This window comes from Haliotis rubra, unplaced genomic scaffold (assembly GCF_003918875.1).
Source record: "Haliotis rubra isolate DU_JTF1 unplaced genomic scaffold, ASM391887v1 Scf33, whole genome shotgun sequence".
NCBI classification, from domain to species: domain Eukaryota; kingdom Metazoa; phylum Mollusca; class Gastropoda; order Lepetellida; family Haliotidae; genus Haliotis; species Haliotis rubra.
In genome coordinates this window covers 164567-191762 of record NW_025767002.1, presented here as the reverse complement: position 1 = coordinate 191762, position 27196 = coordinate 164567, and the positions used below count along the sequence as shown (strand labels likewise).

At 38.4% G+C, this 27196-nt stretch overlaps 1 protein-coding gene across 4 annotated transcripts in view; it reads right to left on the bottom strand.

Annotated features, from left to right (window-relative positions):
* Positions 1 to 14737: 14737 nt before the first annotated feature.
* LOC124284126 (calcium-activated potassium channel slowpoke-like) overlaps positions 14738 to 27196 on the bottom strand; it is a 136378-nt gene continuing 123919 nt past the window's right edge. The window contains exons 17-21 of one of the 4 annotated variants that reach the window (XM_046720182.1): positions 26953 to 26985; positions 25267 to 25312; positions 19730 to 19771; positions 16106 to 16281; positions 14738 to 14833 (exon numbers count right to left, since the gene is read on the bottom strand). In XM_046720182.1, the coding sequence (XP_046576138.1) occupies positions 16119 to 16281; positions 19730 to 19771; positions 25267 to 25312; positions 26953 to 26985 (284 nt within the window). In that variant the 3' untranslated portion in view covers positions 14738 to 14833; positions 16106 to 16118. Of the gene's footprint in view, positions 14834 to 16105; positions 16282 to 19729; positions 19772 to 21136; positions 21623 to 23361; positions 23400 to 25266; positions 25313 to 26952; positions 26986 to 27196 lie in introns of those variants that run through there. The other 3 variants (XM_046720185.1, XM_046720183.1, XM_046720184.1) reach the window with 3 other exon arrangements.

The window sequence follows — 27196 nt, the reverse complement described above, 5'->3', positions numbered from 1 at the left end:
TGTCAATGTTCAAGAGTTACACCAGGTAACATGACATTGTCAATGTTCAAGAGTAACACTACCTAACATGACATAGTCAATGTTCAAGAGTAACACCACCTAACATGACATTGTCAATGTTCAAGAGTTACACCAGGTAACATGGCATTGTCAATGTTCAAGAGTTACATCAGGTAACATGGCATTGTCAATGTTCAAGAGTAACACCAGGTAACATGACATTGTCAATGTTCAAGAGTTACACCAGGTAACATGACATTGTCAATGTTCAAGAGTAACACTACCTAACATGACATTGTCAATGTTCAAGAGTTACACCAGGTAACATGACATTGTCAATGTTCAAGAGTTACACCAGGTAACATGACATTGTCAATGTTCAAGAGTAACACTACCTAACATGACATCAACAATATTCAACTGTAACATTAGCCATAACCGTACCCATCACCTACAGCCGTACAGGTAAGTCTGGAGTGACCTTGACACCTACCCCAAACTGCTGCAGTGGACCATCAAACAACGAGATCTGCGCCACTCTGCATCGGTCCCGGTTTGCCAGGACAGATGGGGTGCAGTAGCCCCCCTTCATCCCCGGCCCTTCAGCCAGAATCTGCTCCAGCTCGGGGGTGGCGCCCCCTGTGATCAGGGTGCGGATCAATGTCAGTGCGTTGTCATTGAAATAACTCTGAAACGGGACAGACATTCTCAGACTTGTTTTTCAATAAAGTCAATCAGTACGAAGTATGGAAGCCCATTACTTCCATTTCATTTTTGTTCTTCAAAATTCAAGACACTAATTTGAGAATTAAATGCAACACAGTTGTTACTGCATTTGAAATTACAAAGTAGCACCTTCAAATTTCAAACTTAAAACATTAAACTTCAAAATGTTACATTGAACGTTCAAGAAAAAAAAAGAGAAAAACATATGAGCTTCCATAATGCAGACAGTCTCTCTCGAAATGAATAATATTATTTTCAATAAAAGTAAAATTTAAATCATAAACAAGTAAAGATGCGAATCAGGTGAAGAGAACTTAAATGTATACATGAATGAAAAACCTGTTATATGGCTACTGATTGTTTTAGCAGTCTTAGAACTAATAACACTAACATCAATTATACCATCACAAATAAGTGAGTTGGATATATCACCACTTTCAACTAGTGGTGTTCCCGATTAATTGAAATAATAGAAGATTGGTCGCAGTGGCCAAATGACCAAGCAATCGATCACATTTTCTCATAATCGAACACAAATGATTTTGGAACCGCTGTAATAGAGTTTGAAATACTTGATGATATAACATATCTAGGACGTTGTCAGGGCCTGAAAATGTGTTTATTTCTAAGAAAACTCACTTCACTTTCTGAAACGTCATGACTGAATATTTCTTGAAGAATCTGGGAAGTTTATGTTACACTGGAACTGAATCATTTTACACTGGATGTGAAATTTGCAAATGTAATTTGTGCAGTTTCAAAAAACAACAAGTGTTTGCCACTGATGTGGCAATGTCCCCCGCCGCTAAAGAATGGAATATCTATATTTACTACTTTTTTATTTTTGGGTCACATACAAGATGCCTGAAATGACTGGTGTCTGCATAATCACCCAATGTAGGCTGTCAACATACTTGAAAACATTGGGTGCAATGTTTTATGAGATATCGCCTTTAAAAAGCGGTCAAAGTATCATGGTGACCTTGAAGATAAGGTCAAGGTCACCCAAATAAACTGGTGTCTGTGTAATACCCCAATGTAAACTGTCACCAAATTTGATGACATTGGGTACAACAGTCCATGAGATATTGCATTAACAAGAGTTTGAAAAGTGGTCAAAGTGTCGTGGTGACCTTGAAAATAAGGTCAAGGTCACCCAAATCGACTGGTGTCTGCATAATTCCCCAATGTAGGCTGTCCCCAAATTTGAAGACATTGGGTGCAACAGTTCATGAGATATCACGTTAACAAGAGTTTGAAAAGTGGTCAAAGTGTTGTGGTGACCTTGAAAATAAGGTCAAGGTCACCCAAATCGACTGGTATCTGCATAATCCCCCAATGTAGACTGTCACCAAATTTTAAGACATTGGGTGCAACAGTTCATGAGATATCGTTAACAAGAGTTTGAAAAGTGGTCAAAGTGTTGTGGTGACCTTGAAAATAAGGTCAAGGTCACCCAAATCGACTGGTATCTGCATAATCCCCCAATGTAGACTGTCACCAAATTTTAAGACATTGGGTGCAACAGTTCATGAGATATCGCGTTAACAAGCGTTTGAAAAGTGGTCAAAGTGTTGTGGTGACCTTGAAAATAAGGTCAAGGTCACCCAAATCGACTGGTATCTGCATAATCCCCCAATGTAGACTGTCACCAAATTTTAAGACATTGGGTGCAACAGTTCATGAGATATCGCGTTAACAAGAGTTTGAAAAGTGGTCAAAGTGTTGTGGTGACCTTGAAAATAAGGTCAAGGTCACCCAAATCGACTGGTGTCTGCATAATCCCCCAATGTAGGCTGTCACCAAATTTGAAGACATTGGGTACAACAGTGCATGAGATATCGCGTTAACAAGAGTTTGAAAAGTGGTCAAAGTGTTGTGGTGACCTTGAAAATAAGGTCAAGGTCACCCAAATCGACTGGTGTCTGCATAATCCCCCAATGTAGGCTGTCACCAAATTTGAAGACATTGGGTACAACATTTCATGAGATATCGCGTTAACAAGAGTTTGAAAAGTGGTCAAAGTGTCGTGGTGACCTTGAAAATAAGGTCAAGGTCACCCAAATCGACTGGTGTCTGCATAATTTCCCAGTGTAGGCTCACACCAAATTTGAAGACATTGGGTGCAACAGTTCATGAGATATCGCGTTAACAAGAATCGGGACGTACGTACGGACGTAGCTGAATACATAGTCCCCCGTTCCGCGTTGCGGCGGGGGACAACAACAGAGAACCAAATGTTTTTTCTTTATACTTATCTGCAACTACAACCTGAATAGGAAAATCTAAAAAATGACGCGAACCAATATATTTTGATGATTGGTCGTTGGTATTGAACCAATCATCAATTGTGAGATTTCAACCAATTCCCAACACTACTTTGAACAGTATGTTTAAGTTATATCACAGCTTGTCATCTTGATAGGGAACAAAAACCCAAAGTGATGAAGATCAAAGATGTTTACCACTTTGGTGAAAGCCCTGAGCATGGGTATGGTTCTATCATGGAATAATAATTCATACGAAAATTCATTATTAATTATAACCACTACAAGCGATATATTAGGATTCAGATATTAGGAAAATATAAAATATAGAATATATTTAGTTCATCATGTATCTGTAATAGCTTAGAGAAAGACTCCAGTCAAAAGTAGTATAACTCATCTCACAGACATACTATTGAAAAAGATATAAGTTACAATATCACAGATGTTCAAGATAAATCCTAGCCCAAGGTTTCAAGGACTCAAACCTTTCAGTAAGACAAAGTAATGTCTAGACGATTTAATGAACTGCTTTGATAAAGTAAACATGTCATCACCTCCATTAAAATATATTGTGCAAACACTTTAAATTAGGGTCATTAAGCCATCTATTGTAACACCATAACTATCCAAGCAACATGTCAGCACAATTAGTGCCAGTTAAATTAGGAAGCTTCCAGGACATGTGTCAACACAATTAGTGCCAGTTGAAATAGGATTAGTAGGATTAAGTACTCTCCCTGTCTGGTCATTTCATTTGTAGGACACACCCCATACCGCATATTCTGTATTTCATTGGTTAATATAGGGAACACCCATTTTGTATCATTCAAGGAATCTTTTTATTGTTTCAATTTTAGATAAATAGTCACCAACTCCATTTGTTAGTCAGTAGGGTTTAGACTCCCAACACTGGTCATCTCTAACCCTCAGCCCAGAGGGTTGTACCGACTCTCTGTGGCCACCCCATGTTATTTTTGTTCTTGTTAATAAAACTGTAATTAGCCTCTTGTGACTTAGGACTCTTTGCTGAGCTAATTCCCCAAGCAGACCAGCCGCCAGTTAGATAAGGGGTTTCACGGAACCATCACTTGGACCCGAGACCCTTACCATAATAGTTGGCGGAGAATCAGCGATTTTGGAACCTCGGAGCCCAGGAACTAACTACAACCAGTAACAAGAACATATGGAATAACAAGAGACTGCATCCACCTCTGATCTCAGCACTGGATTAAGGACCACCAACTCTTAAAGTCACCAACCAAGAAGAAAAAGTCTTCAAAATTGTAAGTACTACTTTACATTGTTGATTTCTTGTCTTTCTTAATTATAGTACGGTACATACTATAAGGTGTCATGGCCAATATGGAGTCTGGTATGGAAAGTAACTTTGCAAGTGAAATTCCAACTGTGTCCTTAGTTAAGCCCTTGCCAAAAGTGTAATTCAGGTAACATTTGGCACTGAAACAACAACTTGTTTAATAGATACAGGGGCATCCATTTGCTGCATTTCGTTTGCTTTTCTAAACAAAGCTTTCAACAACCCTGTACTTGGAAACTCACCTTTTCCACACATTCAAGGTGTTGGCGTAGTGCACAAAGTGTTGGGTTCAGTTGTGTTAGATTTTGTCATTGAAGATCAGGAATTTTCACAGCAATTCTATATCCTGCCCTCATTACCACAGTCAGTCCTACTAGGTGAAAACTTCCTCAATGACAATGATGCAGTCTTAGATTATAGCTGCCATTCCCTCATAATAGGCAACAGCACCTCAGATAGGCAATACATCAATTTCATTGCCACTGCAGTTCAAGAAATTTGTGGACTAGCAAAACAATAGATCAAATTTATATGCCCCTCAGAGTGAAATTCATTTTTAAGGTAAAACTGCCTGAGGCAAAAGATGATTCCCTCATCCTCATTGAACCAATTGCCTCCCTCACTGCTCATTCTGAAGTAGCAGGTGGCAGGACCCTCTCAAAAGCACAGGAAAACTGCTACATTTAGGCTTATGAATCCTTCCCAAGAAGAAAAGGTTTTAGACAAGGGTACAGTTGTAGGCAAATTTAGTTACATTGACAGCCACTCTATCTTTGAAATTGACTGCAACCAACCTTTCATCAATACAGTTAACACTGGCGTTAAGAAAACAGACATTGACACTAGGGATTATGTCAAAATTGCTCAAGATTTAGGATTCGACTTGACCATGACACAACTGACACCTGACCAACAACAAAGACTACTCAGCTTTTAGGACAAAATAGAGACATGTTTTCAACAAGCCTTGCAGATTTAGGAAAACTGACATGCACGAGCATGTCATTGACACGAGCAACCATCCCCTGTTAAGTGTAGGCCTTATCGTCAGTCTCCTCATCTCCAAAAGTCACTGAAGAACTTGTAGAAGATTTTCTCAAATATGATTTAATTGAGGAGTCCACTTCAATGTATTCAGCCCCATCATCTTAGTTAAGCGTGGCGGCTCATATAGATTTGTTTGTGACTACAGAAAATTAAATTCTGTCACATTACCAATGTCATGGCCACTCCCTGTTTTTGGCGATGTTGTTGATCACATCGGCAATGGCCAAGCTTCTACAATTTTCTCCACTTTAGATCTTGCCAATGGCTTCTTCCAAGTGCCATTACATGAAGACTCAAAGCATAAAACTGCTTTTGTCACCCATCAAGGCCTTTATCAATTCAAACGTTTGCCCCAGGGTTTGACTAATTCTCCACTTTGTTTTCAGCAACTCATGAGCAAAGTGCTAAGAAAATTGCTTTTCAAAGTTGCGTTGATTTACATTGATGATTTGATAATCTACAGCAAAAACTTTGAAGAACATCTCCAACATTTGGAGCAAGTCTTCTACTATCTCAAACAGGCAAAATTAACACTGAAGCCATCAAAATGCAATTTTGCAACAGACAAGGTTTCATTTCTTGGTCATGTTTTATCCTGCGGAGGTGTTCAAGTTGATGACAAAAAGGTCGAAGCAATTAAAACCTTCCCAATACCCAAATCACAAAAACAGATTCGTTCATTTTTAGGCCTCACAAACTTTTACAGAAAATATGTGAAAGATTATGCTAAAATAGCACTGCCATTGAATGCATTGTTAAAAAAGCATTCAGAGGCAGAAACTGGTAAGAAACCAAAGTTCCAGTGGTCACTTGAGTGTGATCAGGCTTTCAACACACTCAAACATGCTATGTGTAACACACCGTTCTGGCTTATCCAGACTTTGACAAAGAATTTTTTCATAACTGATGCCAGCGATATGAGCATAGGGTTTGTCTTAAGTCAAAAGACAAGAAGAATAATGAACACCCTATAGCTTTTGGAGGCAGAGCTCTTCACGGCAGCGAGAAGAACTGGAGCATCACAGAGAAAGAAGGTTTAGCTTTAGTTGAAGCCATTAGATCATTTCGTCCATACCTTGCAAATTCCCAATTCACTGTCTACACAGACCACATCGCATTAAAATGGCTCAAATCCATCAAGGATGCCACAGGTAGGTTAGAGGCGATGGTCATTAGAACTGTCTACCTATACTTTTGATATCGTTCATCATGGCGGCAAAGCCAGCGGGAATGCCGATCGCTCTCACGCAGGGAATATGAGCAAAATATTAACTGTCAGAATCAAACAGAAGAAGATGCTGAGAAAACCGTCTTTACAGTAACTTCACTTGGGAAAGAAGCCATACCAACATTTCAACAAGCCCACAACTATCCTCACCGTCACCCAATCAACTCAGACTGAGGATGATTGCGTACCAAGATGTTAATCACTTAGTTAGTGAAACACAGACAACTCATTTGTCTGTCACCTTTGAATATGAAGCGGACTACCAAACAGTACCAGCAAGCGTTGTTGCAGCATTACGCGCTACAAGTGGCGATGTCACACAAGCCACAATGGTTCAGGTAAATATTAATGCACATCAAACTTCGTCATCTACAAAGGATTTGTCCAGATTTCACACAGATTTTCGACTACAAAGAAGATGATGTCCTTCCAGAAAATGAAAAGGATCGCCAAAAGATTCTTATTGAAGCCACTACCTTTGATATCGATGAAGGAATTTTATACAGATTTGTCCCACAGAGACAGAAGGGCCATGCGGACAAATTCATTAAACAACTGGCAGTTCAAGAACTCTCAGGAATCAGGTCCTGAGATCCTACCACGATTCTGAGTTTGGCGGTTGCCACCATGGAAAAGAAAGGATGCACAACACCATGAGACCAAAATACTACTGGCCCAAGATGTACACGAAATTGCGACATATGTCCAGACATGTGAGGTATGTCAACAGACCAAGAGGCACTACCACAGCAAAAGGCACCCTCGTCCACTACCTGTTGAAGAAGTCTTCACCCGATGGCATGTTGACATCCTTGGTCCTTTGCCAACAACACCAGATAAGTACAAGCACATTTTGGTCATCACTGATGCAGCATCTAGATGGTGTGAAGCCTTTCCCCTCAGAACCCAAGAAGCCACAGAGGTAGCAGATGTTCTCGTGAGAGAAATATTTTGCCGATATGGCTCAAGGACCTTAATTTCAGACAGAGGTCAGAACTTCATGTCCAAATTAATCAAGGCTATTTGTGAACTTTTGGCAATCAAATTCACTCATACCAGCCCATACCATCCCCAAACAAATAGCTGTGTAGAAAGGCTCAATTCCTACATCAATCAATCACTAAGAGCCTATTGTAACAAAACTCAAAATGATTGGCCCGGTTTCTTCCAGGCATCATGATGGCCTATCGGATGGCTCCAAATTCATCAACCCAAAAGTCCCGTTTGTTATGCTTTTTGGCGAGAAATGAGAGCTCCACAAGATGTTTCGTTAATTCCAAAGGAAAATTTAGGCCACAACCACAAAAGCTATCTTTCAAATTTGCTTGAGGAGTTAGAAATTACAAGGACTATTGCAGCTGAAAACACCACTCGAGCAAAGGAGGTGTATTCTGAACAATACAATCGTAAGGCTAAAGAGCCAGATTTCTCCCCAGGCCAAAAGAGTTTGGCTATATTGTCAAAAAGTAGAAAAAGGCCTCTGCAACAAGTTAACAAAAAAATGGTATGGTAGTTACTACATTGTTCATTTAGGTCCAAATTTCACCTACAAACTACGCCGAAGTTCTGACGACAAATTACACAAACCACTGGTCCATGCCAATCGTCTGAAGCTATATTTCGATCCAGCTGATGCGCCCACAGTATCCGCCAGAACCATACCTCAACAACAGCAACAATATGGATTCAGGCGTCGTAGATAACAACGAGGAACAAGTCAGCGACCCACAGCTTGACAGCAACAACGCCCAGTCAACAAGTTCAACCAAAGATCAATCACCTGTACAACAGAGGCGTAAGAAAACCAATCCAAAAGCGAAGGCAGACAAACCAAATACTCCACGAAGAAGAAATCCACTCCGGAAAACTCTGCTGGCCCCAGCGCAGCAGTTACTAAGCAGAAGCAGAGCACCCCAGGTCCAAGTAATCCAACCAATCGCAAGGGAGAAAGGAAATACAAACAAGGGAAAGCGAGGAATAAACAACAAGCATCATCAGCCAAAATCAAGGCCACAATCAGAAGCAAGTCAAGTTCAACAACCAACCCAACAACCAAGCGTCAACAAATGATCCCAAGGTTTTCAATCCTGATGACATTCACTCAATTCTTGCTTCCAAGAGAGCAAATAACAAAATCTACTACAGAGTGAAATGGACAGATCCAGAAAGAGGAAACACATGGGAATATGGCAGCACCATTCAGACTCAATCCGGAGAATTTCCGTCAAGAAAAACATGTCAGGAAAAGCGGCGAAAGCGGCCACTGAAGAATCACAAATTTTTCAACCAAAGAGAATCAACACAAAGCGATAAATCAGTCAATGTACTGTCAAAAGTTTCAGACAGCAATCAAACATTACAGACCAAGTATTGGGACGTTGAACCATACCCAATGGAACCTATACACCTCACGAGAAATCAATCCAAATATAAAGAGAGTTGTGGGCATTGAAATAGTTCAAGGAGACTGCTATGTCAAAGTCTCATATAACTATGACAAAATGATCATAGATATCATACAGCGTATTTTGAAGCTGTTCCTCTCCACCTCATACAGGATTACATCAATGAGAGCTGGGTGGATCTCTGTAAATGGTTTGATACTGACACCCCAGAGGATTATGATACTCCTGGTGAATTACCCATCTATAAATCCAAAGCGCTCTTTTGTACAAGAAGAAGGCATCGGCATTGTTGGCTCCTTTGAATACCGTGCAGTGCACACTGATTACAGATGCCATATACCTTACCAATATTCATTTCCGACCCACACCTGTGGTAAGCCAGATAGTCATATTCCTGCAAAAGGTACAGTACCTCGTTAATAAATGGATCTGTTAGCTCTGGGTAACGTATATTTGTCCTGTCATTTCACTTAGTGTTACCTGATATCACTAGTTGTGAGCAAATGACATCAGCCTGATCATCTGAGTTATTTGCATCACAACAGATTTTGAGCATTGACCTGATCAACCAATCTCAAATGCAAAGTGAACTCATACGAACTTAGCCAACCACGAAAGCGAAAGTGAAATACTCTGCACGAAGCAGAACAAACTTAGCCAACCGAAACGAAAGCGAAATACTCTGCACGAAGCAGAACAAACTTAGCCAACCACGAAGCGAAAGCGAAATACTCTGCGCGAAGCAGAGCGAACTTAGCCAACCACGAAGCGAAATACTCTGCACGAAGAAGCAGAATGAACTTAGCAAACCACGAAAGCGAAATACTCTGCGAAGCAGAACAAACTTAGCGAACACAAAGCGAACCAAAATTTGAGTGAAGTAAACTCAAAATAAACCAAAGCTAAAATAAAATAGAGAATTAAACAAAAATCCTGAACAATTAAGATGTTTAAAAGTTGAAACTAACAAAATCAGCCAAATTAACAAGGTACCTAACAAATGGTTCAAAACAAAATATGTATATGTATGAGCTCAATGAACCTATGCACTTGTTATATGTACTAGCACATCTATATATAATTGCTCATACACAATATTATATATCAATATATAATATACCCACATACATTGTGTAGTCCAGCGCAAAATAGTATCATTTCATTCCAGGTCGCGACTGTCATTTTGTTTCTTCTATGCATTAACAACTCAAATTTATTTGCAGGGGAAATGTATCTCCATATATTTACTTCATGTACATTTCATTTGTATGTACTCGAACACTTGAAACCATCAGAATAAGTTTTCATATATTTTGACCGCAAGCTAACTCTTATTTGTTTTGTATTTTCATGAAAATCATCTATCTGCATGGGATAATTGACAAATCAACTCCAAACTCGAGATGTGGAACCATCACAAGGCGTTCTTGCACCTCCATCACTTCAAGATGAACCAGTACAGTGCCAAAACCAGCCAGATTCCACATCCAGATACCCTGATGACAACAGAAACAACCTCTGCCCAAATACCAAGAAAGAATATTATATATATAATTATTATTTACTGTACTACCAGTTTCAGATGATTGTCCATCAACTAAGTTTGTACCATTGTCCATCTAAGAATCATTTTTTTCTTTTGTCCAAGTTTGGGGACCAAACTTTTTCAGACAGTGAGGGAAGTTATCATGGAATAATAATTCATCACGAAAATTCATTATTAATTATAACCACTACAAGCGATATATTAGGATTCAGATATTAGGAAAATATAAAATATAGAATATATTTAGTTCATCATGTATCTGTAATAGAGAAAGACTCCAGTCAAAAGTAGTATAACTCATCTCACAGACATACTATTGAAAAGATATAAGTTACAATATCACAGATGTTCAAGATAAATCCTAGCCCAAGGTTTCAAGGACTCAAACCTTTCAGTAAGACAAAGTAATGTCTAGACGATTTAATGAACTGCTTTGATAAAGTAAACATGTCATCACCTCCATTAAAATATATTGTGCAAACACTTTAAATTAGGGTCATTAAGCCATCTATTGTAACACCATAACTATCCAAGCAACATGTCAGCACAATTAGTGCCAGTTAAATTAGGAAGCTTCAGGACATGTGTCAACACAATTAGTGCCAGTTGAAATAGGATTAGTAGGATTTAAGTACTCTCCTGTCTGGTCATTTCATTTGTAGGACACACCCCATACCGCATATTCTGTATTTCATTGGTTAATATAGGGAACACCCATTTTGTATCATTCAAGGAATCTTTTTATTGTTTCAATTTTAGATAAATAGTCACCAACTCCATTTGTTAGTCAGTAGGGTTTAGACTCCCAACACTGGTCATCTCTAACCCTCAGCCCAGAGGGTTGTACCGACTCTCTGTGGCCACCCCATGTTATTTTTGTTCTTGTTAATAAAACTGTAATTAGCCTCTTGTGACTTGACTCTTTGGACTCTTTGCTGGAGCTAATTCCCCAAGCAGAACCAACAGGTTTCGCCAGTTAGATAAGGGGTTTCACGGAACCATCACTTGGACCGAGACCCTTACCATAATAGTTTGTGATTGATTTTACAAAACCAGGAAAACCTGACATGTACAACGGACACAACACCATGTTAGCTGATCATAGAGGACCAGCAGAACCTGGCACAAGTAAGGGACACAATTCCATACAGACTTGAAACAACATGACTGCTGGTCAAAGATGAACAGCAGTTTCTGGCTAATGGACATTTCTATGTGCAGCTACTTTCAACAGTATGGCTTCGAGATTTAGATGAACAGTACCTGTCATGACAACATCAAATGACACTCTGATTTTGGTGGGGTTAGCCAAATGTCTTATATATTTTACCATGAGAAAGTCTTTCCTCTAATCTGGATTATTTGGAGATGTAGGCTAATCATCTTATACTAGGGCAAAAACTTGCATTTGGACTATGTCTTCTGTACAGGAAGATTGTATAACATTGCTTTGAACAATTCAAGCACACTTTTAGGAAGTCTTTCTAAATATTTCATGTGTCAACATAACGAATGACATCAAGGTCACTCACTGAAGTATTGCATCCCACTTGACTGTGTGGGAGATGTGTGACTTACCTAGTTCAGTGATGAGTGGTACATTGGATCCACACACCGAGCCTCGTCTGGACACACTGGCCGGACTGCCCATCGGGGAGAACCCAGGAGGTAGGAACCCTGAGATGGAGAAACATTGTCACTTCCTGCCCTTTGATATTCAGGTCACACATTTCCAGGTGGAATTTACAGATTTTGAAACTGTTGGTTGGAAGGTCGATATAAATGAAAGATAAAATGCTTGCAACAGTTGTCAGGGGGTGTTGACAGTTGAGGTTATCAGTGTGTGTCAATAAACCAAATAAATCAGACCAAAACTGTTGTGGTCCTTTCTCTGTTGTTTGTATTTTTAAGTATGCAGAAAAAGTAACTTGTGTTCAGTTTAGCATTTCAGGAACTGCAAAATATTTGAGATATAGGTTATCATCAAATGATCTTTTTCCACCATTTTACTGACTGACTGAATATGGTTTTACGCCGCTTTTAGCAATATTCCAGCAATATCACGGCGGGGGACACCAGAAATGGGCTTCACACATTGTACCCATGTGGGGAATCGAACCCAGGCCTTCGGCGTGATGAGCGAACGTTTTAACCACTAGGCTACCCCACCGCCCTTCCACCATTTTAGACAACAAAACAAATGTCATAATTTGAGAAATGGAGAAAGAGACTGGATGAGGTCCTGACCTGTGCTGAGGACTAGATGAGGTACCAAAGTGGGGTGAGGACTGGATGAGGTACTGACCTGCACTGGTGGGGGCAATGGACTGTAGGGGGTACTGACCTGCACTGGTGGGGGCTGAGGACTGGATGAGGCCGATACTGTCATCAAAGTTCATAGCTTTGATGTTCAGTGAGCACAAAATGGCCTCCTTGTCCACCAGGTTGGGGTCGTCAATATTCTTATCCTTGGCAGACACGATAACACACATATCACACAGGTTAATGTTGACTGCACGAAGGTTGGCACGGTTGAGAGGCGATCCCTGAGGAGAAAAGACACAGATTGTTGTTCTTGGATGTACACCCACTTGAGGTGAGAAAAGACATTTCACTCATATTGTTATGTTCTTGCCCAGACTGAAGCATAGTGCTAGCCCACTGCGATATGCATGTGAAGCAAAAGGTATCAGAACATTATACTGACTCGGCCCCCATATTGTTTCCATAGTATCCATATATGTTACTATTGTAACCACTATAGCAAAGTAAACTATCAATATAGTATATCAATATAGTAATAGTATCAATATGTTACTATTATAACCATAGCAAAGAAACTCTTCCAAACCTCAGTTTAACTTAATATCTGGATAAAATTACCCCAAAGGAATATTAAATAGAAAATCTGAACAAAAAGCTGAAGATTAATCATTGAAGCAAACATAGCAAAACAGACTTGTTTTGTGCTGATAACTGTGGTCATATGACATTAACAAGTGTGGTCATTTTCAAGATTTGGACACACAATCCTCAAACATTCAGATAAGCATCAATAACCAAGCTTAATGCCATCTAGTGTATTATGGGATATTTATGTAGCGGATATATATCCACGTTATTCTAGTACATGCTCAAGGCCTCAATTTTTCCCTATTATCAATCTCAACTCCCTGGGGATCATACAACTCTTGCAGCCACTAGGCACGAAGTTTCATCCTTACAAGGTGAAGCTCCCTTTGATCATAGCATGTGCATATCTTACATCAATGTATGGTGCTTCAGAAGGGTCAATATAATCAAATGCACAAACATCATTATTAGGAATATAAAGGGCAATTTGGGTTGAAAATCATAGGTGTTGCAATACTTTTTCCATGTGCATATATAAATATACCACAAAGGGTGCAGTGTTTATACAGCTGGTTTCATCCGTTATACATATTAATTAACTGTATGCACAATATTTCAGTGGGGACAATGGCAATACATTTGGCAGGATGAAAAACATCTTCTGGTTGTATATTTAACTGTTGTAGATTCTTAAACCAAACTGTTTATTTATCATGGGTAAGTACCAGTGTTACTGATGTGACAGATTAACTGAAGTGCTATCTTCCCAAGGCAAGGGAATTTCTACGTGGAAACTGGATTTCCAGTTATTTATCTTGCTTGCCTCAGGAGAAACAATCTGAGAGAACCACATGGTCTTTGAGTGGAACATAAGTAGATTCGTTTGTTTGTTGTTTAACACTTCACTCAGCAATATTCCAGCTATATGGTGTCAGTCTGTAAATAACAGAGTCTGGACCAGACAATCAAGTGATCAACATCACGAGCATCATCTACATAACTGGGATACGAATACATGTATCAACCATGTCAGAGAGCCTGACCACCCGATCCCGTTAGTCGTCTCTTATGACAAGCATGGATGCTGCAGATCAATCCTACTCCGGATCTTCATGCGTCTGTACATAGAGATACACAGATCATAAAAGGTATGCATGTATTAGGATACATACACCAACATACTGTTACATATTACACACTAGTATTTAAACTTACATGTAATATGGAAAGCTTGGGAAAGTTCTGTAATGTCTTCCACTCTCTTTCGAGATATTTGAGGTCGCCGACAATGACAACATGCTTCAGTTCGTGGTAGTGGAAGTTGCTGGCACGCAGCGGCATCACCAGATTGCGCAGACCAATCAGAGGTGAGTGTGGGTCAGCAAAGAGGCACACTATCACGTGACTGTGCATTGTCGTTAATGAGGCCTGATTCCGGTCCTGCAAGGAGTGAGTGAGTTATGATTTTTCGTCACACTGGAAACATTTCAACCATATCATGACTAAAACAAGTCAAACAGTCTTAATAACTAAATTTATTCTACATGATCTGTCTACAAAGGACAGTGAAATATCAAGAATGTCACAGATATAGATGTAAAACGAGCATGTAACTTTAAAATTATATCATTATTCAAGACCTTGCAACATAGGCTATAAAGTGACAGTAACTGAAGGTGGGAGCCAAGGGGACATACATGGACCCAAAGTGGATTTGCATCATCCCTTCTGTTGCATGAGATGCAAGCCAAAGACATAACCTACAGAATTTGTTCAGGACAACCCTTAAATTTTCCCAATTCCTCAGAAATTTCACAGGATAAGCACAATATAATAAGTTCATACAAACATTTGTATAGTGCCGATATCCAGTACAACTGCTCAAAGGCGCTTTGTTTTCCCTCGATCATTGGATGTCCATCACAACAGCACATCGTATTTGCATCTCAACTCCCTGGGGATCATACAACTCTTGCTGCCTACTAGGCGAACCGAGTTAATGTGGCTTTCCCATCCTTACGAGGTACCCATTCACAGCTGGGTGGACTGGGACACATAGTCACAGTACTTTGTCCAAGTTTACTGCATGTTGCTGTACCCGCAACTAGGTGTTTGCGCGTATTCATGTGGCCACCATCTGGTCATCTACCAACGGATTTGTGGGTTCTTTTAAGTGCACAGGGTTGTGTACTGTATACTAGGGGTTGTGACAACACTGAAAGAGTCTGCACACAAAGTTGACTCCTAGGTTTTTTACACCCGGTCACAGCTGGGCTCGATCCCGGCACCTCCAAGCTCGCTGGATTACTAGCCTGGCTCCTTAGACAGCTTGTCCACTGCGCCCCAAATCCAATTATAAACAATCTCATCTTTTCATTTTACCAAACTGCTCCCAATTGCACTTAGTGAGAAATTCTATATAACTTTTAGTGAGTGAGTGAGTATTGTTTTACGCCGCACTCAGCAATATTCCAGCCATATGGTTGCAGTCTGTAAATAATCAAGTCTGGACCAGATAATCCAGTGATCAAAATCCACATGAGCATTGACCTGAGATACAATAACACGTGTCAACCAAGTCAGCGAGCCTGACCACCCGATCCCATTAGTCGCCTTTTACGACAAGCATGAGTTACTGAAGATCAATTCTAACAGGGTTCTTCAGGGGTAAGATTCCCGTTAGAGATGACGCAGCTACGGAAACCCACTTACAATAACCACTTCATCAAGCGGCCTGTCCGGGACACCAATGGAACATCCCCGTGGAGTCAAATCTTCTCGGTTCCTCCCCGGGTGTCAGCTGGTCTGTGGAGGGCACTGGTGACGTTGCTTCACTCAGGTTCAAACTCGTCCCTCCGTCCAGCGAAGTCTTACTGGCACTGGTTTGCCTACAGAAGGGGAGATTTGTTGTAGAGGAGGGTAGGAAACTCTCATATCAGGCACTGCAGTGATGCTTAATGATAGAATTTCAGTAATTTTGTAAACAAAAATGATATACGTTTTAAGGGAGAAAGTGAGTTATATTCCATTTTAGCAACATTCCAGTCATATCAGGAATAAGGGGCAGAGGACGGGCTTCAAGTTGTATCCAAGGTTAAGCTGTTCATGCTCTGGCTCGTCACACAAAAGACCTGGTTTGGGATCACATGGATAAAATTTGATTTAGTTGGTTCTTTTGTTGCTTAACGCTGCACTCAGCAATATTCCAGCTATGTGGCGGCGGTCTGTAAATAATCGAGTCCGGGACCAGACATTCCAGTGATCAATAACATGAGCATCGTTCTACTGTGATACGATGACATGTGTCAACCAGGTCAGCGAGTCTGACCAGCTGATCATGTTAGTTGCCTTGTACAACAAGCATGGGATAAAATTTGAAGTCCAACCTGAGAGGTGAAGATTTTCCTGGCCAGACCACACTCAGGAATGAGTATAGCCTGATCCTACATTAAATGGAAGTCTGAACAGGTCCTTAGATATCTCATAACAGGGAATACAAGAATGAGTTTACAGTTTGTATCCATCAAAGCAGGTCTTTGGTGTTACAAGTTTTACCACCAAGCTACCCTATCATCGTCTGCTTTTTCATTCAGTTAATCAACAGACTGACTGCATTTGCAGGCCCAATCAAGTATATTTTGTTAGATGATACAAACAAGTTCAAACAGTATAAATATCTGTATCACTTTTCAGCATCATTGCAGTGTGGGCATTCTTAAAGCAATTTTTAATTATATATTTAAAATGATTAATCTGAAATATGTACTTTTTTTTAATCAGTCACTTGTTTGAAAAATTATTAAATCAAAGACAACTTTAGTACTGATGATCAAATCAGTCGAGGTGTGACGATACAGAAATTTCTTGATACGATATCTTGGAACAATACGATTTGATTCGATGCATATCACTTAAATTTGATTCGATGCATATCAGTGTAAATGCTATCTTTGAGTTACTAGTAGTTGTTTCAAAAAAGAAAAAGATTGACTATTATATCGTCACAGCTCTACAAATCAGCATATTTGTATAAAAGCACTGTTGTTGATATCCCAGACAGTTATCACACATGCACATGGGGAACAGACCATCTGCACAAACAGCAGCTTACCATATGTCTACATATGTTCTGTCAAAACGTTTATTGAGAATGTTTTCCTCTAAACAAATAATCTATCAGAACAATAAAAACCATTAAAACATAATGCCTGGTAAACTTTTACATGAAATATAAACATTAGTTAATGCAAATTCTGTAGTTTAGATTTTCGGATTTATTTCATGATAAACAAAATGTACATACAATACACACAATATTCCCGACATTTTAAATATAATATGTTGTAGGATGTCAGTATGTGCATGCTAGGGGTACACAACCATGAAACAACAAACATGCAAACATGTCCTTTTGATGCGTTGTGGTGATTTTCCTTATCTCAGATAACACAACACCATTTTCTATGCAACTGAACCTCCCCTAAATATATAAAATGATCCAAGCAATGACTGTTGCTGTCTATATTAATATCTAAGCTGATATTATTCTGTGCAAAAGCATATCTAAACATTTACCATTGATACTGGAGCTTTGTATTGTCACGATATGATATTTTTAGCTACAAGTGCAACGTGAAAAGCATGACTTTGGTAAGGCAACAAGTAAACACTTCCTGTGATTTATAGTTGATTATTTTATAAAGCTCTGAAGTAATTTCAAAGAATGGTACATATATAATTATAATAGTGTGGTTGTCAGTGAATGCTAGACCTAAAATAAGCTGTTTAGTTTTGTTTAAATGCGTGCTAAATGAACTAGAACTGGTGCATTTTATGAAATTACAGTGTATTTACAATGGACTTATTTTGCCATGAACACTTGAAACAGTAACCATAGTACCCAAGGTACAGAAGCTCACCTATCAGGATGATATACCACTTGAGTGATATTTTGATGAAGTATTTTGTTGAACGAGGACACCAAAATGTACATGAACTGATATGATATTCACATAATGATGAGTGAGGACTAATAATTATTTTACCTTTAAAACATAATTATTTTTTTTAAAGCTATAGATACATCTTTGTGGTTTTATCAATGTCTATGCATTTTTTTCAGTTCTACCAGTGGTATAAATGTTGATTTGTTACACATGATAACCTTACTTCATAATAGATAATAGGGGTGACTATTGAGGTTGAAACAACTATTGCGATAGTCTATTGCAACATACTATCGCGATATCGATAGTCTATTGCAATACTATTGCAATAGCTTTTTCTCTCCATAAATTGTCTCATTTGAAGACATTTCCCAAATGAATATATAGTTTATATGAAATATAAACAAAGTGAAGTAGTTTCAGTCTCTTCTAATAACTGATAAGAAACTTGAAACCCAGATCAATTAAAAGGTTAAAACATAAACTCAATGAAGCCGAAAGTCTGCAGGGGTGGATAACTCTAAATCAACATGAACGAATCTGGTACTTCCTATATTTGGCCCTGCACATTTATCAATGGAAGTCAATTACAAAACTATCGATAATCAGACATACTATCGATGCATCGATAGTTTTTCGTTTCTACCATCGATTTATTGTTATCGCAGACTCAACAATTGCAATCCATCGATAGTTTGATGCATCGTTACAGCCCTAATAGGTAAGGACTTTCTCTGAAGACTTAAAGGTCAAATGTGACAAAATATATGTAAGATTTTCATCCTAATGCGTAACAACCTACAGATGAAGACATTTTTTGCTTGATAAATTACAGCATGAAACTATACAAGACACATTCATGCTTCATGTAAATCACATCCTTTTACATTAGTTTACAGAGAAGCTTGAACAGCTTAAATTAAACAGATTAAATTTAGCAAAGTATAAAAATTTATACTATTTGCTTCACTTTTTTTTTTACTGAAAATCTAATTATTATTTATTCTTGCCATGTCTATGACAAGACATTTTCTAACTTGGGATTGCTCCGGTAGAAGCCATTTTTAATTTTTCAGACATAAAACCCTACTTCAGCATAACGCCGGACAACATAACATGCACTTCCGTGATACTTGATTACATTTGGTTACAAACATGTGCAGTGCTGCTAAATGATAAGAAGGATGTAGTGTGGACAAATTCCGATAACATGCTCACATCGACGATGTCAAGGTGAGCTACCATGACGCAAGACAATGATGCAGGTTGGTGCACAGGACATTGCAGTGCAAGAGGGAGGTCAATATGGAGGCCAATATGGAGGTCAGTAGGAAGAAGTTTACAATGCAAGAGGAAGAGGAAATAGTGCACATGTATTTAACATTCTTACTCTTCTTTCTTCGGCAAGGACCAGATGTTTGCTATATTGGGACTGAACCAGGCATATCGGGTTAGTGAGACAGAAGGTGAATATGTACTACAGAAGTTAACATGTGAATGACAGTCAGAAGCACCCTGTGAAACCTCTAGTTAAAGCATGTGAATCTAGTCAACATATATCCGTGTAGTGCCACAGCAATATTATTCTAATTTTATGGATTTTTGGTCAAAACTGAGGTATGAAAATGTTATCAGCGATGAGTTGGTCGATTAAAACAAAAGTATTTATTTCAATCAAAATAATTTTTGACACAATTTTTTCTAATCAATTTTGTTGACTTAAGAAATAAGATTGAAATCAACCCTGACAAAATTCATCTTAAACAAATCTGAACAAAATCCATACAAGAAAACAAGGAATCACCAGACATTTCAAAGCATATAAGTGACACTACGTGGCCTATGGTATAATGTCAATGGACATATTATAAGTGTTGTGAGATCATCCTACCATTTAGTACACAGTAATACTCAAAGGAAATGTGTAACAAGAGGTGTTTTTTTAACATGTCAGATGATATCCTCTTCAGATGAAATCAGTGACAGGAAACACATTGAACTTCAGTCAACATGCTGGTGTATATGAAATTATGTTGTAAATTTGTGATATCTCTGGGTAATATTATAATCAATTTTACCATATGCCATTATAGCTTATGATTACAGCATTAATTTGTTGCTGTAATTCTACCTCTAAATTCCATCGTGTTGGAAACATATTTTCATAGATTTGAATATTACGTCTGTCTATTTGCAAAAATTGTACTGCAATATGATGTGATACTGGAGTGAGTGAAAGAGCTTAGTTTCACTCCTCTTTTAGCAATATTTCGCAATATCATGACGGGGACACCAGAAATGGGCTTCACACACTGAACCCATGTGGGGAATTGAACCCAGGTCTTCAGCATGATGAGTGTACACTTTGACCACTAGGCTACCCCACTGAAATGGGCTTCACATGTTGAACCCATGTGGGGAATAGAACCCAGGTCTTCTGCTTTACAAACAATCGCTTTAACCACTAGGCTAACTCACCTCCCCATGTGATACAAGGGCTTGCATTGCACTACACAGAAAGTGTTCAAGCAGACGTCACATTTACATCTTTTTGTGCAAGAGTGGTGCCTCCCCCCCCCCCCCAGATTTTCCCCCTGCAGTGATGTCAAAGTCAGAATGGTCACCTGCTGCTATTTTGTAGTCATGGATACAAGAGATTCCAGAGAATTCTTTAAGCAACTGTGTACTACCGAAATGGTTGTTTTCACATTCAACAACTTCATAACCAGATATCATCTCTATGATATAGTGTTTTCCTATATACTACCTCAAATGATCATTTTTACATATGTCTTTAGTTAATGTCGGTTACAGCAGAAAATAGCAACGAAGGTATAAGATAGGGGATCTAGCAATGCATGGATGAAGATGAAATATTCATTCAAACTTTCTAAAAACCCAAACATATTATTTGTTGGAACTGTCAAATTTAAGACCGGGAATTTGCACACTCAAATGATCAAATGTTTGATGCACAAGAGGCTGTCATGAGGAAAACATACATAACTAGTTGTTGGGAACATGCCATCAACACTGTAAATGCTGGAAATACCAGAATTACATAATACAGCGCCTATTTGCAGACAGCTGCAGGTATGTCAACTGCTTTTCTTTTTCCCCTGAATCTCGCCTGTTGCTTTTACTGCGTTTCTGTCCTTTGAGGCTTTTTTGGGAATTGCTACGCTGTCTATGAGAAGAGGGGTGGTTCTTATCGACCATATTGGGTGGGTCGCCATGTTTATGGTGCACCTCCAAGTACAGATCCGCCTTGCGGGAGACATGTCTGCAATGATGTGGGGTGTCAGCTTCTCAGCAGTATTGCAATCACATCTTAGCCCTCTCTTATCATTTGGTTTACAGACTTTGGCGAAAAGAATAAATAAAATAAAATAAAATATTTCCAGAAAATATAAAAACATAAACATATGTGTCTATAAAAATCTATATATATATTCATCGATGAAAAATAAAAGAAGGAATGAAGGGAAGTTTTTGGGAATGGTCAAGAGTTACCTCCCTTAACCTAATGGCAAATGCACTTTATATCTTATTCATAAAAAGTGACTTAAGATTTGCAGGGCAGTTAGGATATTGTTTCTTAGTTAGTGTATCTGTAAACCAAGTTTTAAAAGAGAAGCATTACCATTTACAAAATTGTTAAATTAAAAAATGCTTTTTTTCAAAGAATTCTCTACATACTAAATATATATATTTGCAATTACAACTTAGAAGACATTTAAATCACTTCATTTCCAACATTAAAAAATCTAAACAATCATTAACACAATCAATAGCTTATAAATATACTAATATATAAGTAAATTTGAAATATCTCATTGTACATACCATTCGTTTTGAAAATTGATTATTAGAGATATGAATTACAAGTAAATAGAAAGTTAAAGCATCTTAAAAGCCTCTAAGAGATCAAAGGATTGGGGAGGATATGAGCTACAAGGTAAAATGATCCACATTTAGAGGAAGGGTCCAGTTAAAGGTAGGATCCACAATTATGGAGAGTAACTGGAACATCTGGATGAGAAATACACAGGTCTGGGGATGAAAGTTGTCACTTGGAGTATGGGAGATGACAGAGAAGGGGGTACGGTTCATTATAATTTTTTGCATCTTTTCATGCTTGAGAAAAATTAATTGTAAAAAAATATCAAAACAATTTGTATTCTTTTGTACAGAAATTATATCATTAATATATTTTATATACTATATTCTTTAAAATAAATATTTCCGATAAAATCAAACAGAAACATATCCAACAGACAGACATGACAGGTTTATATACAATATACAAAAGTTGAGGAACCAGTATTGGAACAGCGACACATGACATATTGATAGACAGGGAATAGATGGGAGGGTTTTGTCGTAATGTCATTTAACAATCTGTTCTACCGTAAATGCATTACATCCATAGCTACACTCCATTTTGAAGTCTGGTAAATTCTTTTGAAACACAGCACTTACTATAGAAATCTTCAGAATATAATCCCTAAATACTGTCAATACTATCCACAACAAATTAAACTGCATTACTGTTCTCTAGAACTGGGAAGTCAATACTGAAATACTATCTTCCCAAAACATATGTGAAGTCAATAGTAAATTATAACATCTTCCTAACAACTTATCTAAATTTGTTAATCATGCTTAGACTAAGAAGAAGTCAATACTGAAATACTATCTTCCCAAAACATATGTGAAGTCAATAGTAAATTATAACATCTTCCTAACAACTTATCTAAATTTGTTAATCATGCTTAAACTAAGAAGGAGTTCACTCTAGTCAAGTCGCAGGCTTAGTAATGCCATGCTTTAATCTGCCCCATTCACCTAGTCTACAAGAACGACAGCAATGACTTCAAGTCTCGACTCTTCTAGGGTTAACATGACATCACATGACAGGGCCTAGCACAGCCAAAGTTAACATGTCGTGAGATAGGGTTAACTCATCCCTGGGGTCAAGGCACGGCACACACGGGGATAAGGAGAGTGGGGTCTGCTTACTGTTTATTTCGAATTCCCTTTTATGGTGTTTCTCATTCCTAAAAAGAAACTCACTAATGAAGTGGGGAGCTATTTGTAGGAGATGCATCCATGAAACCGACAGTACTCACCTGGTAATTGAACATTTAACAATTCTTATAATATTTTGCATGAATGAGTGAGTATGACAGTTTTTAACGATATTCCTGCAGAACATGCCAGAAATGGGTTTCACACATTGTACCCATCAAATCAAAACCTACAGGAATCAAACCTGGGTCTTCAGTGGGACTAGTGAATGCTTTCACCACTAGGCTACACAAATGCCCTTAAAATATGTAGAGGAAATGTTTTATTTGACTATTTCTTCCTGACATGCTGCTTTAGGATATCCATATATGACATCCCAAAGGGACACAACTCATGGCAGCTTGGACAACTGGGCTACCAATGGTGCCTACAGCATGGAATAACACTGAATATTCCTATCAACAGTTGAGCTATGTATTGAAACTGTTTCAGTGAGGTCGGTTAAATATTTTGGTTTGCATTCTTGTTATATCACAGCTTGTTAGTTTGATTTGGAAGTAAAGCCCAAAGTGATGCAAATCTAAGATGTTCAAACTTTGTTGATCCCTTCGATCACTGCTATGGTGCTGACAAGCATAGAAACATACTCAGGGCAAATTGGACTGTGAATCCAACATTATAGATTTTTATCACACCTAAGGGAGGCAACTCTGCAGAGTAAATTTTGTCTTGGAAAACTAAACACTTTGCACCCATCTCTAACTTTGGTAATATAAATTCAAGACCATATTTTCCAGAACTGATGCCACTTAGTCATAGTTTCTAGCTTGCAGGAATGATATCAAGAAACAGAGTGATGGAGACTGGAAAAAAGTACAAGCTGAAGGACAAATGGTTTTGAAAAATGCAAGACAAATGAGTTGGCTCAAAAGTAACAGTAATATTTGACAGTACTGCTGTAAAGTCATGACAGTAATCTCCATACGGAGCATATCTGTATCAGTAATCGGCAAGTGCATCAATAATTAAATCAAAGCTGTTGGTGTCGCTTGTCATCAAACATGTCAGTCTTGTATTTGCCATCTAGCATTAGTTAGTCATGGTGGTTTGCTAATAGGTGCCTTCAAATTATGGTCAATGGCTCTGCTTCTCAAAGAGGTCTTATCTTAGCCATTTAGGTTTGCTAATATGTGCCTTCAAATTATGCAATTAGTTAGTCATGGTGGTTTGCTAATATGTGCCTTCAAATTATGGTCAATGGCTCTGCTTCTCAAAGAGATCTTAGCCATTTAGCATTAGTTAGTCATGGTGGTTTGCTAATATGTGCCTTCAAATTATGGTCAATGGCTCTGCTTCTCAAAGAGATCTTAGCCATTTAGCATTAGTTAGTCATGGTGGTATGCTAATAGGTGCCTTCAAATAACGTGTCAATGGCTCTGCTTCTCAAAGAGATCTTAGCCATTTAGCATTAGTCATGGTGGTATGCTAATATGTGCCTTCAAATAACCAGATCCCTGCTCCACAAAGCAACCTTAGCACTATGATTGCTGTAAGTTCATGTTAGAATATGAGAGCTACAACCATCTTAGCTCTAAGATCAGATCGTGGAACAGAGCTCTGTTGTGGAGTCCTACATCCTAAGGTCAATGTGTAAGTCTACATCTCTATTGTATATACCTTACTGCATGGAAGCTCATAATTCTTTGTCTAAAATTTAAGACATGAAATGGTAATTAAAAAAATAATGACAATCTTAAGCTTAAATGCAAAAAATCATTCATGAAAAGGGGTGATTTCATGTTTCTAAGAGGAGACAATGGCAGGTAATGAGACATTGATAACTCTACTGGAGCTAGTTTTCATGGAAATACTTTTGAAACATTCTAAAATACTCACACTTGGGGAGTCTTTTCTGGAGTTTTCTTCTCCCTTGCTCCTGGAACTGGAGTAAAGATGGACATTGTCAAATACAATCTGGTGTGGGCTTTCACAAAGTTGGCATCTACTCTACCTTCATAATAGACCAGGTGTATCACAGAGATATGTAAATCTCACCTGATTCATACATACCTGTACCTATTTACATAACAGATAAACATTGGTCACAACGCAGCTGAATCTGAATGATCAAAACTGTATTCTGGTGTAATATTTTCTTTGGTGTCTGTTTGTTTGCAGTTTTACTGCACTCTGCAATATTCCGCCAACATGAATGCAGCTAGTAAATAATGTAACCCAGACCAGACAAACCAGTGATTAATGTCCAAGTGACATATCTGGACAACCTAATGCTTAGTTGCCTGGGTGGCTGATAATGTGGGAGTATATACAGCTGGTAATGGGAAGTAAATACAGCTGATAACGGTGAGTATATATACAGCTGGTATTGGGGAAATAGATGCAGCTGTTTATGGGGGGGATATGCAGCTGTTGATGGTGGGAAATATGTGGAGCTATTAGTGGGGTGGGGAATATATGCAGCTGTTAATTGGGGAATGGGGAATATATGCAGCTGTTAATGGGGAGGGGAATATATGCAGCTGATAATGGGGATATATATGCAGCTGTTAATGGGGAGGGGAATATATGCAGCTGTTAATGGGGAGGAATATATGCAGCTGATAATGGGGGGAATATATGCAGCTGTTAATGGGAGGGCAGCTGATAATGGGGATATACGGTTTTTATTATGCAGCTGATAATGGGGGATAATATGCAGCTGATAATGGGGAAATATATGCAGCTGATAATGGGGAAATATGCAGCTGTTAATGGGGGGTATATATGCAGCTGATAATGGGGAAATATATGCAGCTGATAATGGGGAAATATATATGCAGCTGATAATGGGGATATATATATGCAGCTGATAATGGGGAAATATATGCAGCTGATAATGGGAAAATATATGCAGCTGTTAATGGGGGGAATATATGCAGCTGATAATGGGGGGGATATATGCAGCTGATAATGGGGGAAATATATGCAGCTGATAATGGGGGGGGGATATATGCAGCTGTTAATGGGGAAATATACTGCATAACATAACATACTGCAAACACACATTGCCATGGTTACACATCAGGAATGAAAATACAGTGACATCGTTATGTTACTTTGAATTGAGTGAAGAACTGTCAACAGCACCATAAGATTTGGTCATTGGCAGAAAGTTAAAGAAAACAGCGACGTGATGAGGTTTGGGAGAATTGTTAAGAATGCTTGCATGTACGTAGATGTAACTGTCTCTTTCAGTATTAAATTTTGTATGAGACAAAATCTGTTTTAGTCAGTGCTCCGAAATATGATATAGAAAAGCCAAATTATATACTCACAATATATCATATATGCACCATTATTCAGGGCACAGTTTTCTAAAACCTGAGGAAATATTTTGTTTTTCCCAAACATTTTTGTAAAAGGTTATATTGGTCCCAAACCCACAAGATTATCTAATGGAGGGGAGTAACAAAAGCACAGCAACATGAACAAATTTGTCAACATCCTTATGCTGACAGTCTGATGATGGGGTTGACATGTTGACAGATCTTGCACATTATCACAAAATAAGTGTAACATTACCATCCGGGTTAGTGGGTTCAGTTCGTTGTAAGGCTGCATGAAAACAGAACAAACCATTAGTAGATGAACATTCCTGCCAAATACAGGGAAAAGTTAGTTCAAACAAAGACTGCAAAACTGTCCAGACAATACACAACAAAAAAGGAAGTGTTTACATTGAATATCCCCACAATATACTTTTAAGCATGAGGAAATCTAGAATAAATATTAATTTACTTGGATCAAGAGGGGATTAGGGCATGCA